General features: G+C 44.4%; 1 protein-coding gene across 2 annotated transcripts; it reads left to right on the forward strand.

Annotated features, from left to right (window-relative positions):
• The first annotated feature begins 878 nt into the window (after positions 1–878).
• Positions 879–13,155, forward strand: zdhhc2 (zinc finger DHHC-type palmitoyltransferase 2). 2 transcript variants are annotated; one of them, XM_005916571.3, is made up of 14 exons: positions 879–1,404; positions 3,643–3,669; positions 5,284–5,378; positions 6,004–6,124; positions 6,297–6,366; positions 6,479–6,511; positions 7,634–7,754; positions 7,868–7,906; positions 8,072–8,204; positions 8,831–8,957; positions 10,257–10,349; positions 10,583–10,698; positions 11,811–11,878; positions 11,967–13,155. In XM_005916571.3, exons 1-13 carry the CDS (start codon positions 1,278–1,280, stop codon positions 11,849–11,851), a joined length of 1,143 nt encoding a protein of 380 aa, XP_005916633.1. In that variant the 5' UTR covers positions 879–1,277; the 3' UTR covers positions 11,852–11,878; positions 11,967–13,155. The 2 variants fall into 2 exon arrangements, with proteins under 2 accessions (XP_005916633.1, XP_005916634.1); XM_005916572.3 differs by lacking the exon at positions 7,868–7,906 and having other exon boundaries at positions 891–1,404.
• The last annotated feature ends 419 nt before the right edge of the window (positions 13,156–13,574 follow it).

Below are 13,574 nucleotides of genomic sequence, written 5' to 3' on the forward strand. Positions count from 1 at the left end.
CACAACTTTGCACGTGCCTTCAGGGTTGCCCTTTTTGAATGAAGGAGAAAAAATGTCACAATAACAGCCTGCATCTCAAAGCCATACTGTGTCAGGGTACTCTAAAACAGCCTGCTCCTCTATGCTAATGTTTCTTTCAATGTAAGAAGGGGACGGTTAGGATTCTCTACAACACAGTCTGAAGGGGAAAAATATATGTTCTCCCTTCTAAATAAGAGGCCATGTTAACGCTGTAGCCTACACAACTGGAGCATGTGTTGATATGAAATGAGAAAAGGAGGTTAGAATACAGCCCGCACCCAGGAATGAGTACATGTAAGGGCAAACACTACATACTATTACATATTAATACTAATATTTATAATCTAATGTGTGCCTAGTCCCTTTTAAAATACTCAGAAGGTGCTCTTTACTTACATTTTTATGGGATATTTGTTTCTGTTTCCCTTTGAACCTCCAGTTCTTTGCTTTTTTAAAAATCATAAATCACTGTGCAAAATATGGCACACGCTATAGTGTGCAGTCTGCCTGTACAAAGCATTCTGCGGTAGGACTGCGAGAATATTTTGCAGGTGGAGATGCAGTAGAAGCAGCTGGATCGCGCAGACCTCCGCCTCCACTGTCAAGCAATGATTAAACACAAAGGTAGGACGGAGAGAGAGGGACAGAAGAGCGAACAAACAAACAAGAACACAGAGAGCAGGATGAGTGTGCGAGGAAGGAGCTGAATCACATCACTCACTCCATCTGAACAAAAAAATAAAACAGACCAGAGAGGTACAACTGACCTCACAGTCTTGTGTAGACTGGACCTATATTTGTAGTCGGCGCGCGCGCACGAGTCCGTCTGAACTTGCTGAACCCATTTTCTGCGCGCGCTGAAAAATGTGCCAGGCTTGCAGCATCCCGCGGACGTCATGGCAACCTGTGGGGAAGCAGGCGAGCGCGGACTCGTAGTGAATGTGTGCTTGAGCTCGTGCACAGGTGTGCGTGAGCCGTCTGATGTGTTGTTGTAGTCTGTACTAGTAGTCGAGCAGGACGATCAGAGGGGAGAGCGGTGCAAGCAGCACCACCACCACCACCAGCAGCGGAGGAGGAGGAGGAGGCAGGGCGGGAGGCTGGTTTAGGATGTTGCGTCTGAGCTGTCGATTAGGCTGATCAGAGCCGGAGCTACGATGCAGTGACAGTCTACGGGAAGACACGCACACACACGCAGCGGGGGAGAAGAGGGGAGAGCACCACGCGAATGCGCACGGGAAATGATCCGCTCCTAGACCATGGCACCGTCGGGCTCGCGTAGTATCAAGCGAGGCTGTCAGAGAGTTTTGTACTGGATCCCGGTCCTGTTCATCGCTCTGATAGTGGCGTGGTCATACTACGCGTATGTTTTGCAGCTTTGCATAGGTAAGAATGAGCTGTCTCGGTAGTAAGGGGGGGTGATGTGTGTGTGTAAGAGAGAGAGAGTGTGTGTGTGAGGAAAGGGGAAATGCCCCTAACTGGTGTGTGTGTGTGTGTGGATTTTTTGAGATTGGGTGGAAACACATTTCTCTTTCAGCAGTTTGTGAATCAGGCTTGTTATTTATTTATTTTATTTTGGCATTCACAAGAATGTCTTTATTGTTTACGCAATGTGTGTGTGTGTGTGTGTGTGTGTGTGTGTGTGTGTGTGTGTGTGTGTGTGTGTGTGTACAGTCACATGACAACAACACTTCAGCCAGTTGTCAGCATATTGTTGCAGGCAAGTGAGAAATGTGTATTTTCACAGTGCAACTGGAGGACTGTGCAGCCTGCTTTTATTATGAAGTATGTAGCACAGGGTGTGAGATTGGGATTGGACCATCTGTCTCAGATTATCTGATTCTAACGCCTCTATCAGCACTATCTTAAAGTCTTACTGTAATAGCTTCAGGTTCAGTTTGCAGTAGCTTCATCGTGTGACAAACACTGCAGGCATTATCCTATAGCAATAAAAGTCTCTTATGGCTTTAGTCAGGCATCCTTCCTTCACTTCCCTTCCTGCAGCTGATTATTGGGTGGCGCGGTTACAGACGGCGAGCCTCCTCGGTGAACAGTGAGCACAAAGTTGACCTGGATAGTGAGTAATGGTTTCTAGGATGTCTCAGTGGAGTCTCGGCAGCCTACTCTTGTGCTCCATTTGGCACATTGTCAGACCACAAGGAAAGAAAATCTGCTCTGTCACAAAAAAGGGGGAAAAAAGAAGGGGGGGGGCACAATAATGGAGAACATCTAATGAGACCAAACAGAAGCAGTTTGATGTTCTGGCCGATTGATCCTTTATCTGATCTTCTCCAAATTTAGACAGACACCAGAGCTTAGAGTGTGCAGGAGTCATAGTGTCATGACACAGCAGCTAGATCCTGTCCCACGATGAACCTCTTCTAGAATTACAGGTCACCACGTGTCTGCCGCCACCCACAAGACTTCTTTCATTACTTCAGGGGAATAGAAAAATAGCCTTTTCTTTATAAAACTGCACTGTTTTGCTGAACAACGGGGAAACAACAGCGATGCTCTCGGGTCACATGGAACGGGCTGATGAAAACAGCAGCAGCAGGCCAGGAAAGTGGCCGCTCGGGGCCAGCGTGCTCTCCGCAGCCATACACAGAGTCAGTTGTGTGAAAGCATCATCAGCTGATACAGCTCGCTCATCAGCTCATGTTAATCCCATTGTCTGGCTTACATAATTCACCCCCAAGCAATCTGAGGTTGACCCACTTTCCCGCACCCCCCCCCCAACAACATCAGCCTTTTGAACAATCGATCGCCTTTTAAAGATTGTTAAAGAAGTGAAGTCAGATGCTGTTTAGCTTCTTGTCCATTTTTGGAGACACTTTTTGTCAGGAATGCAAACACGATTAGGGAGCGCTGATCCATGTACATGTCCTTAATCAAACACACACACCGTCAGACTCTGGGGTTTTTATGCTGGCATGGCAACGTGCACACAGTTTTTGACTGTGTGCCACGATTCAGCTCCTCGGCTCACCTATTCTGAGTGTCTGTGTGTGTGTGCACGCTGCATTACTGCCTGATTGCCAAAGATAGATGATTCCGTATGCTTAACTAATCATTGCTTTGAGGTAAATGTAAAAAACACCAACAGGAAATTTCCCAACAGGTCTTAACCTCTGCCTTTCTAATGTTTTAGTCCAGCGCTGAAGGTGTGTGTGTGTCCGTGTGTCCGTGTGCAGGTTTTTTTGGGATGCTCATCCAGGTGCTCCTGTCAGCCTCCAGCTTCACCCGGTCCCTTCTGTGGGAATTCACACACTCAGACACAGACACACTCGCTGTGCAGGATGCTCCTTTGTTTTTCACTACCTGTACTCAATGCTCAGCTATGGAGGAACAATGAGTCAAACTGTTTGACAGGGAGCGTGTTGCATATTGATTTTGTGACTGGTGTGAGACCCGACGTTGGGACGGAGGCTCTACAGAGTCAGCGTTTCTCCGTTTTGCTGATTTCAATTCAGGCGCTGACTGATGGCCGAGCATGTTGACAGTCACAATGAGAACCACCCCACACGTGGGTCATCCCCAAGTTAAGGAAGAAATGCATATGTGAAAAATCTGTTTCTGGTAGTCTGACTGTGCCTTTTCACTGTTTCCCTTTCCATTCTTCAGAGTCCATTGAAGACACAGGAGAAAAGGGTAAGTGCTTTATAATGGCGTTTATCATCCTGAGCTCCATGAGGCAGCTGTTCTCTGTTAGGTGTTGAGCTGAGTGGCCTTTTAGTCTTTGCAAAGGTAAGCCCTCCAGCTGGAAATGTGCCATTGGGTTTTGTCATTAAACTGTATGTTTAAAGGTTTTTATTTAGTGTGCATTTCACAATATGGAGGTAAGTTCAAAGACACCAAATGAAGACAGGAGTGGTTTGTTTTCAGCAGTCTTTTTAAGGAGGGAAGTTGGATGGAGTTAAATATTCAGACTCTCCAGAGGATAAATCCTGATAACTAGTAGCATTTAATGTCACTGACAGGTTAGATTCCACCTATTTTTTTTAAAAAGAAACATGGCTAAATAATGTTAAAATGCATGGAAATATAAATTAATTGCTTTGTCAGAAGACCTATTAAGCTGTTACGCTGTAAACTTCATTGTCATAGTTGGAAAATTCCAGTTACATGAAACTGATCTCAGTTCAGTTCAATTTTAATTATATTGCGTCTTTGTCTCTCTTCGGCCGCTCCCTTTAGGGGTCTCCATAGCAGATCATCTGCCTCCATCTCACCCCGCCTCCAGCGTCCTCCTCTGTCACACCAGCCCTCTGCATGTCCTCCTCCTCTACATCCTTCTCTGAGGTCTTCCTGTTTTCCTCCTGCCTGGCAGCTCCATCTTCAACCTCCTTTTTCCTGTTCTGCACACGTTTAAACCATCTCAGCCTTGCCTCTTTAGCTTTAGTCTCCAACCTGAGCTGTTTTTGTCCATTCTGGTCACTCCCAATGAAAACCTTTGCATCCTCAACTCTGACACCTCCAAGTCCGCCTCCTGTCTTATAGTTTATTACAATTTATAACCTCACTACCATCTTGTAAACCCTCCCTTTGTTTCTTGATGCTATCCTTCTGTCACAAACCCCCTGATGCTCATCTCCACCTGCTCCACCCTGCCCACACTCTCTTCTTCACCTCTCTTATGCATTGTCTGTTGCTTTGGATGACACCAGGCATTTAAGCTCATCCACCTTCACTACCTCCTTGCATCTCCACTGTTATACCTCCACTATTCACGCAGATGCATTCTGTCTTGCTTCTACTATAGATTTTCATTCTTCTTCTCTCCAGAGCATACCTCCACCTCCAGACTCTCTTTCACATGCTTCCTACCAAGTTTCATGAAATTCAGCTCAGTTGTTTTTGCTGACAAACAGCAATGGCACACTTCCACCCTGGCGCTCGCTTTAGCAGAGGAAATAATCAAAGAGACTCTCTGTAAATGGATTCTGTGCCTGCAATAAAATTTCCATCAGCACACACTTAAGGCATCTTAAAAGTAATTAAGCTGCATACTGAAGCCATGATTGGCTCAATGCTGAGTTTATACAACTTGTTCATTGAGCCTGATTTCTCCTTCACTTTGATTTACACCGTCCCAGTGTTTGGCACAACAACAAATAATAATTACCGCAGGCTGATTTTAATACTCTACCGATTTTCCAATGAAAAAGGCGAAACTGAATCACCAACATCGTTCTTGTTCAATGGAGTGTACACGCACCGCTGAAAATTGACGATGGTGTTCTTCTTTCTTGTTTTTGCTTGCAGTCGTATACTTGCTGGTGTACCATGTCGTTTTCATCATGTTTGTGTGGGCGTACTGGCAAACCATCTTCACCAAGCCCATGAACCCCCTGAAGGAGGTGAGTGTGTCCGACCGTGACGCAGCGTGCATGTCGCAGTGTGAAGGGAAGCTGTAGTTTAGCGCTTCCCCGTGTGATTGAATGCTGCATTTAGACTAATAATACTCTCCAGTGGAAGTGCCTGGATCTGCACTCTTAATGGCTCTGATCCTGGCCACAGCACTTAAGCCCCGCGGGGTGAACGCATGCATACATCTTAAGAGAAAAGCCACGGTTGCAATTTCCACAGAGGCGAACCGCAGACACGCAGGCAGCAATCATTGGAATAAAAGTCCAGACTTACATGTGCTGTGCTGTTTGTTATGGTTATTTGTTTCCAGTGTTCGGTTATAAATTGTCCCGGTGGCTGCGAGGGCTGGAGAAAGACCCCCCCCCCCCCCCCCCCCGAAAAAAAAAACCACCAAAAGAAAACCCAGAAACAAATGGAAGAAAGTGCCCTGCTAAGTTGGCTTTGACAGTAGTAGAAATTCCCGCATTACTGATTCTCACACAGCATGGGGCTTGTCTGGCAGAATAATTCAATCGGTTTTAACAAATGCAAAGGGGCGGTGAACAGCAGTGAGATTGGTCTGCTGATAAATCACAGGTGTTGTTTGCCTTTCCCTCCGTGCTCTGCCCTCCATAGTTTCACCTGTCCCACTCTGACAAGGAGCTGCTGGAGCGTGAAGATCGGGGAGAGTCTCAGCAGGAAATCCTGAGGAGGATAGCCAAGGATCTGCCCATCTACACCCGCACCAACTCCGGAGGTACAGTAACGGCACGCGGTGCCGCTGATGCAGAACAGCTGGAACAGTCTAGACTGACGCGCAGCTCTCAGAGCTCATTTCAGCGCCTGTCACCTTGTTAGTCTGTGGTCAGGAGTTAGGAGAGGCTGCTGCTGCTGACGGCTGTGTGATTGAATTGGCTGTGTCTCCTCAGCAATCCGTTTCTGTGACCGCTGCCAGCTGCTGAAGCCTGATCGATGTCACCACTGTTCAGTCTGTGATAAGTACGGCTCCTCACTCATGCACCTTTAGAGAACAGACCGCACTATTCGCCGCACGCAGGTGCACAGAGAGTTACTCACAGTTTCACTGACGTCTCACCCTGCTGTGTTACAGATGCATCCTGAAGATGGATCACCACTGCCCCTGGTATGGAGTGACTGTCTTTTATTTAACACACAGTATTGGATTATTGACACTGCATTAGTGCACCGCTGTACTCACGTGCACTTATGCTCTTTAGCGATATAAATTCCCTTTCAGTAAAGCCCCACAGCAATAGAGTTTCACTGCAATCCATCATACTGAGATTGCACCACATTGCCAGAGCATTCAAGATAACTAGCAAACAGGCCTCGTTTAGACCACACAGCCCAGCCCACTCTGCCCTTAACAGTTTCATAATGGAAGTCTTGCATATCAGGCTAGTGGAAAAAAATATAGACTAATTTTTTGGTGGAATTTTCATTTCTGCTTCCAATAATTTCATCATCACCTCTGAGCAAATTTCGATTCGGTGTTCCAGCTTTCATTTTTATCTAAGTCAGTAAAGCCTTCTGGAAAAACAAAAAAAGTTTCCCACCCCTGACGTAGATGCACAAACAGCTTGATTTGATACTCTAAGCCACCAGCTGGTTCTGGCAGCAGAGGGAGACAAAACAAATCCGATCCTAGTGTGTCTAATTTTTGGTAAACACGATCAGCTTGTTGGCTCTCTTGTGAATAATGCACCATATCTGGTGTTCAGGGGAAAAACAGGAGAATCAGTAGGAACTGTGTATATAGTTTATACTGGGACATGAAGCAATAAAATCTGAGATTTCTAGTTATTTATTTAATTAGCTGGTTTTATTTGGGAGTAAAACCACACACACCTGTGCTGGCCTCTGATTGGTTAAAAGGACTAATTGCTGGTTGATGATTTTTCCAGCTAAAAAACCCAAACAAATTCACAAACACCTGATAGAAACACTACATTTCTGTCACTTTGCTGCCTGGCAGACTGTATCTTCCCCTTTTGTTGACTGAGCTATGAGTTTTTATTATAAAAACCCCTTAAAAAAGCTGAAATAATAGACACAAATGTAACAGCTGCTTTCTGTCGGCTTAGTTTCATTAGCTAACATTAAAAAAGGTCCCTCCTCCTAGCCCATCCCTGCTGCTCTGCACAGCGATGTAAAGGGTGTCCGAATTGTCTCAGGAATATTGAAGTGTGCATACAATCGTTTCCATCAGCAGCCTGCGTCCTTTCATCCATTTGTTATTTTGCAGGGTGAACAACTGTGTGGGATTCGCCAACTACAAGTTTTTCATGCTGTTTTTGTTGTACTCGCTACTCTACTGCCTTTTTATAACTGCTACGGATCTTCAGTACTTCATCAAGTTTTGGACTGTAAGTACGAAGCGATCATGGTGTAATATGTCCGTGCGTGAATGTGTTGTTGTTGTTTTTAAACAACTTGTTTAATCACAGATGAATATTTATGTTTTACCCTTTTTCACAAGGCTGGAGGTAGAGCACATTTCCGCCTAAAAGAATACCTGGTATGAACCAACCAGCTACTAAATTAGAGACTGCTTCCCTTAAAACAACTAGTTGAAGTCTCTCCAGTTAGAGAACACCCGCTGATGAGATTTAGTTTATTCTTGTGTCAGCTTTGTGCCGGTGTAGCTCTGTTAAAGTGTGTGTGTGTGTTTTTCCCTTCTCAGAACGGCCTCCCAGACACTCAGGCAAAGTTCCACATCCTCTTCCTCTTCTTCTCGGCCTCCATGTTTTCCGTGAGCCTGGCTTCGCTTTTCATCTATCACTGCTGGCTCGTCTGCAAGAACAGATCCACTCTCGGTAGGTAGCGTCCTCTGCGCCCGCATGCGTGCGTCTGTGTGTTTTGAGTTTTGACGCAGTGTTTGCAAAGCCTCAGCTGGACACCAGCGCTCTGTTTTCTAGGAATCTGCCTCCTCTGTTTGCACAGCATCGTCTTTGCACTAATGATGAAGGATGCTGTATGCCTTTTTTTCCCCCTTCTCCATCTGTCACCATTCTCATCAGCACACTGCCTTGATGAGCCTCTTTGGGCTGCTGTCAGACAGAGGAGTTTCCCATTATGCGTGCACAGTGGCACACTTTGTCCCTGTGCGTGGAGGAGAGTGGATTATCCAGAGGAGTATGTTACAGTGTAATGCAAAGACACAAGGCTGGGAGCAGTAAGCAGCTTAGTAAGAGACACTGATACGGTGTTCAGAGGGAGAAGTCACACCTGGCGAAACAGCCTGAGATCTAGTTTTTCCTGCACAACAAAGACACTTTGATTCAGAGTTGTTTTCTCGATGCCACAGTTCAGCCTGAGCGGCTCCCGCGATGATCCGCTGTTTGATCGAGCTCCAGTTTAAAATTAGCAGATTGTGCAGAGGCTGAGGAGGGAGTGCTGTGTTTCTAATTCTTCTTCTTCTTCTCCTCATCTGCTGTTACAGAGGCGGTGCGTTCTCCTGTGTTTCGTCACGGCACGGATAAGAACGGCTTCAGTCTGGGCTTCAGCAAGAACTTCCGCCAGGTGTTTGGCGATGAAGTCAAATACTGGCCAGTCCCTGTCTTCTCCAGGTGAGCTCATCAAAAGCAGCTTGAAAACCACTTCTCAAATACCAGACAAAGCATTTGAACCAGTCATAAATGATTAACACCAGCCTACAGAGGGTTATTTTACAGTTTATAAACCCCGATGACCACTAAAATTTCAATCTAGCCTGAAGAGCAATCAGGTCAGAGACTCGAGGAGCTGCTTCAGGATACAATAATGTGATCAGTAGAATTATAATCATCCCACACCTGCTGAGAGGCTAATATGTGACTGAAAAATGTCCAAGCATGATATCAGAGCATTCTTTTATGTTTTTTTCCCCCTGGTATCTTAAGTAAAGTCATACAAACAGCCTATTCAGAATGTTATATTATTAGATCACAACCAGCTCTGAATAATGCCGGCATAAACATTTACACTTCGGTGAGTCATGTGGGGAATTCACATTTATCTTCTTCATAATCATGTCCTTCAGGCAATGTTGTAAAAAAAAGAAGCAGTTTAGTGAATTATTTTAGCATATTTAAACACAACGTTGTCAAAGCAGCCGTGAATGAATGAAGTCAGCAGTGAGCTCAGGGATTGCTGAGCATCGCCACTTAGTTTGAAACAAAATGGTTCAAAAGAGACAGAAAGTCCCAGAAGAGACAGCAGCAGAGCATTAGATCTCAGGAAACAGCAACATCACCGCTGTGAGTTGATGCTGATGCTCCAGTTTTGCAGCTTAAATATTATTTTGTGACTATACAGCAATTTGGCAGTGACAGCTATATGAACTGCAAAGTAACAAGAATCTGACCTGCGATAAAAATGGAACATGGACTTCCTGGATGTCACGTTACAATTAACTACACGCCAAGCTATGCTGTTATTTAAATGTAAATATCTGATGTTTTAAAGAGAAAAGCTGTAACCGTGCTTATTTGTGCTGTAAAGTTGGATTTTTTTAACACTGTAGTCGATGGGGTTTGACGGAATGTTGGTGGCGGGCTCAAGTGGCCACTAGAGGAACTGCAGCTTTTAGCATTTCACAGCGGTTGGTATGAATAGCAGTTTTTGGTGGCTAGTGTTACCTAACAACACTGCATTGCATAACTAACTTTGCAGAGTCGTTTTCCTGCCTTGATTATCCATACATGCTTTAATGTTTAGCTTTTTTTAATCCTATAATTTCAAGGGACTCATATTCAGTAAAAACATACACAGGTTTGCTTTAACAGAATCTGCTTAAACTTAAATATGCATCCATAACATAGAACACTTACAATCTGCAGTAACTGGATCATGACAACTGTGCTTCTTCTTGTCTGGTGGCCTTACAGTTTAGGCGATGGCTGTTCGTTCCCAACCTGCCTGGTGAATCTGGATCCGGAGCAGCCCTCCTCACCAACTGGCTCCAACCCAGCCAACAAGAGGTGAGTAAAAAATAACACCATCCAATTAATATGTGAACTCGAGTACTTTACAGAAACAGAGTCTGCACAGCTGCATATTAGCCTATAGGGGTTTTATCAATTGTGCAGATTTAATTATGCAAGAAAATAGATCACCTGTTAGCAGCTCCATTATCAGTGATGGGTCTCCAGGTTTAGATTACAGGAACATTTTGCATTGATTTTCACCCCCGGTTCTGTTTGTGTAATCTTAGTGCAGCAGAGGGCCGTCAGTTCCCCTCCAAACCACTCAGAGAAAGCCAGAGTCGTCTGCTCACCAGCACCCCCTCCTGGTCAGAGAATGAAACTGCAACGGACAAGGACAGAAAGGGTAAGATGATGCTCCTTCTGTAGGGTTCTCCGCAGCTGCTTGATGATAAAACAGCAGCACTGTACCAAGGTCTTGAGCCACTCATTTTCAGAGGAATGGTTTTTTTTAGTAGCTATTGATCAAAGGCTGAGGTATGCCAAATCACACGAACCAGACTGAAAATCAGGCCTCATGGGGTGATGAATGCAAATTTGAAAATTTTGGCTCAAAACATTGTTAGTATGTGCGAAGGAGGTCAGGAGTACGGTGGCCCTGAGAGGCCAAACACACTGCAACTTAAGAAAACACCAGCAATAAGAAAGACGTTGCAAAGCACACAAAACAAAGGGGGAAAATGAAAACAGAAATAGGAAAAAACAGATTTCCAAAAGCAAGGGAAGTGTTTTTGGGGAGACAATAACTCGACGGACCAGTTACAGGAACCAAAATATGCTAAGAATTGCTCTGGGAGACATTTAAAAGAAGTGGAGGATCTATCGGTTTTATGAGGAAAGAAAAGATGAGAGGTAAGTGTGTTAGCCTAACTATTAGCCTAAAAATTCGTCATCAGTATTATATGAATCATCAGATTAACACACACCTAGCATATTTTGGTTCCTGCAACTGGTCCGTCGAGTTATTGTCTCCCCAAAAACACTTCCCTTGCTTTTGGAAATCTGTTTTTTCCTATTTGTTTTCGTTTTTTCTATTTCTTTTTTCCTATTTCCGTTGTGTTTTGTGTGCTTTTGCAGCGTTTTTCTTATTGCTGGTGTTTTCTTAAGTTGCAGTCTGTTTTTGTCCACTCAGGGCCACCGTACAGGAGAGACGGTTGTGTTGACAGCCATCAGTAAAACACGTTGGAGGCTCTGTAATGGTTTGGGCTGCATTCCCCTCGGTCGTGTTTGGGATGTTGTCATAATTTATGGAATTATTATTCTTTTTTGCATGGCAAAAATCCCAAACACGCAGTGCAGTGAAATATATGTGTGTGTGGAGCACCATCAGTCATGGATTGCTGCACCTATTTCCCATTTTCCAGTTAAAATGTTAAAAACTGAGTGCGAGCTCAGGAGTTTTGCACAGTACTGCACTCCAAGATGTTGAGTAATGTTCCACCTGTGTGTTTGATTCAGGTGCCAGTAACCCAGGGATGACTATAGAGAACGAGGCGTAACCACGTTTGACACTACAAACCAGAAAAGTATGTTTACGCTCACGCACACCTTACCTGCAGAATGAGATTCAGGATTATATTTTTAAAATTCACGTTTCCTTGTTTTGTCTCGCAGGTCTATGCTGCCCCCTCCTCTGTGTCCGTGCCTATCAGAACGTGACGTGGTGGTGACATCATATTTGTCGTTTTCCATTAGTGCACCATGCTTATGAGAGACTGACTTCGCTAACAAACCGGAGGAAAACATAATAATCGTCATTTACTTCTCTTATTGTTATTATCTGCTGCTGCCTGAAAGTTGGAACAAGTCGACCGTATTTGAAACTGCATTCCAATTATCCCGTTTTCTTTTTTTCTATACAGACAAGCACAGAGCAGCAACAGAAGAGCGGACTTTTTGCACTTTGAACTATAAGTGAGCTGCTTTTGTACGTCCCAGTTCAAAAGTCTGCAAGTCTGTTCGTTTTCAGTCGTTCTCACAGCGTAGCGCTCGAGTAGATGCAGTTTGCCAAATGTTTGCTCTGAGTATAGATTAGTAGTGATGTTAATGTGCTATATAACTGACATTCCTTCAGACATTTTTCTTTTTCTGTTTCTTTTTTTTGTCGTTTGAGGGGCTGGGGGCAGGTTTCTCCACCCGCTGTGTTGAGTATTGTGCAAGTTGATGAAATGATGCATGCTCTCATCTCAGGATGTCAACGCAAACACACCTTGTGAAGTGAACGTGTCCCCCGCCCACCACAGAAAAGAGTAGTTTGTAGTAATTAAATTCCAATAAGGGCTCTGCTAGATCTTTATAGCATATATGAGGATGTTGCCGTCACACCTAAAAGCTGGTGGTGCTCTGTGCGTATGACAGCGCCCCTCCCCCAGTCCCCCCTCCTGCCAAATATGTCCTACAGTCTGACGTCAAACTGCTGGCCAAAAAGCTTCCCGACTGTTCTGTCTATGAAGGGCCCGCCAGCAAAAACAAGCCTTTGTGCGATGCTGCTGCAGATTCTGTTGATTGTTTTAATATCTCACATGTTGTGGATGTACTGCAGAGCAAAAAAAAGGAAAAAAAAATCTGCTCCGGTCGCTTCGTGTGGTTCACTTTGACCTTCTGAGGCTGGAAACGATTAAAAGCGTCACTGAAAATTAAAGAATGTACGCTCTTCTCAAAACAAAAAGCTTCATAGTGACAGTCAGTGTTCGATCTCTATTTTTCTATTCTTCTGTGTATGACTTAAAGACTATATGGATGTGAGAGGCAATGTACTGTACAGTTGTGATGCCTTACAAGAATAAAATGAGCTCATCTTCGGTCTCACTCGATTCTTTAATGGAAGAACGCGAAGCCACTGAAAGATACGATGGTAGAAAAATTTCAAGCCTTTATTTACAAAATCATCTAAAAACATTCCTCTTTTTTATTGCATATTCTTCTTCGACTCGGTTACAGTGAGAGAAAGACGTACTGCAGAAAGAGGGAAGTGCTTCAGCTGTCGAGTTTCTGTCACCGGAGGTTAATAAGCCGTGAGCCTACGCTTTAACACGCACCTATGCAAGTTCAGGATACTATTCAACAACAGCGTTTATTCTTATTGTTTTTGTTTCTTTTGTACATGCGGCAGTTTTATGCGGCATGATTGAACTGGAAAAGCAACACTTGAAGGGAACCAAAAAGCACAAAAAGTCGAATTCAAAGGTCAGAACTACAAATGAACTCCCGCTTGTTAAAAAA

Source organism: Haplochromis burtoni, unplaced genomic scaffold (assembly GCF_018398535.1).
Source record: "Haplochromis burtoni strain Fernald_Lab_line unplaced genomic scaffold, NCSU_Asbu1 Contig_19, whole genome shotgun sequence".
NCBI lineage: Eukaryota > Metazoa > Chordata > Actinopteri > Cichliformes > Cichlidae > Haplochromis > Haplochromis burtoni.

Excerpts from the sequence above, each read along its gene's own strand:
- zdhhc2 (XM_005916571.3), top strand. The coding sequence starts at position 1,278 with ATGGCACCGTCGGGCTCGCGTAGTATCAAGCGAGGCTGTCAGAGAGTT. Across the intron at positions 3,670-5,283 it reads TGAAGACACAGGAGAAAAGG|TCGTATACTTGCTGGTGTAC; the intron begins GTAAGTGCTTTA and ends TTTTGCTTGCAG. Across the intron at positions 5,379-6,003 it reads CCATGAACCCCCTGAAGGAG|TTTCACCTGTCCCACTCTGA; the intron begins GTGAGTGTGTCC and ends TGCCCTCCATAG.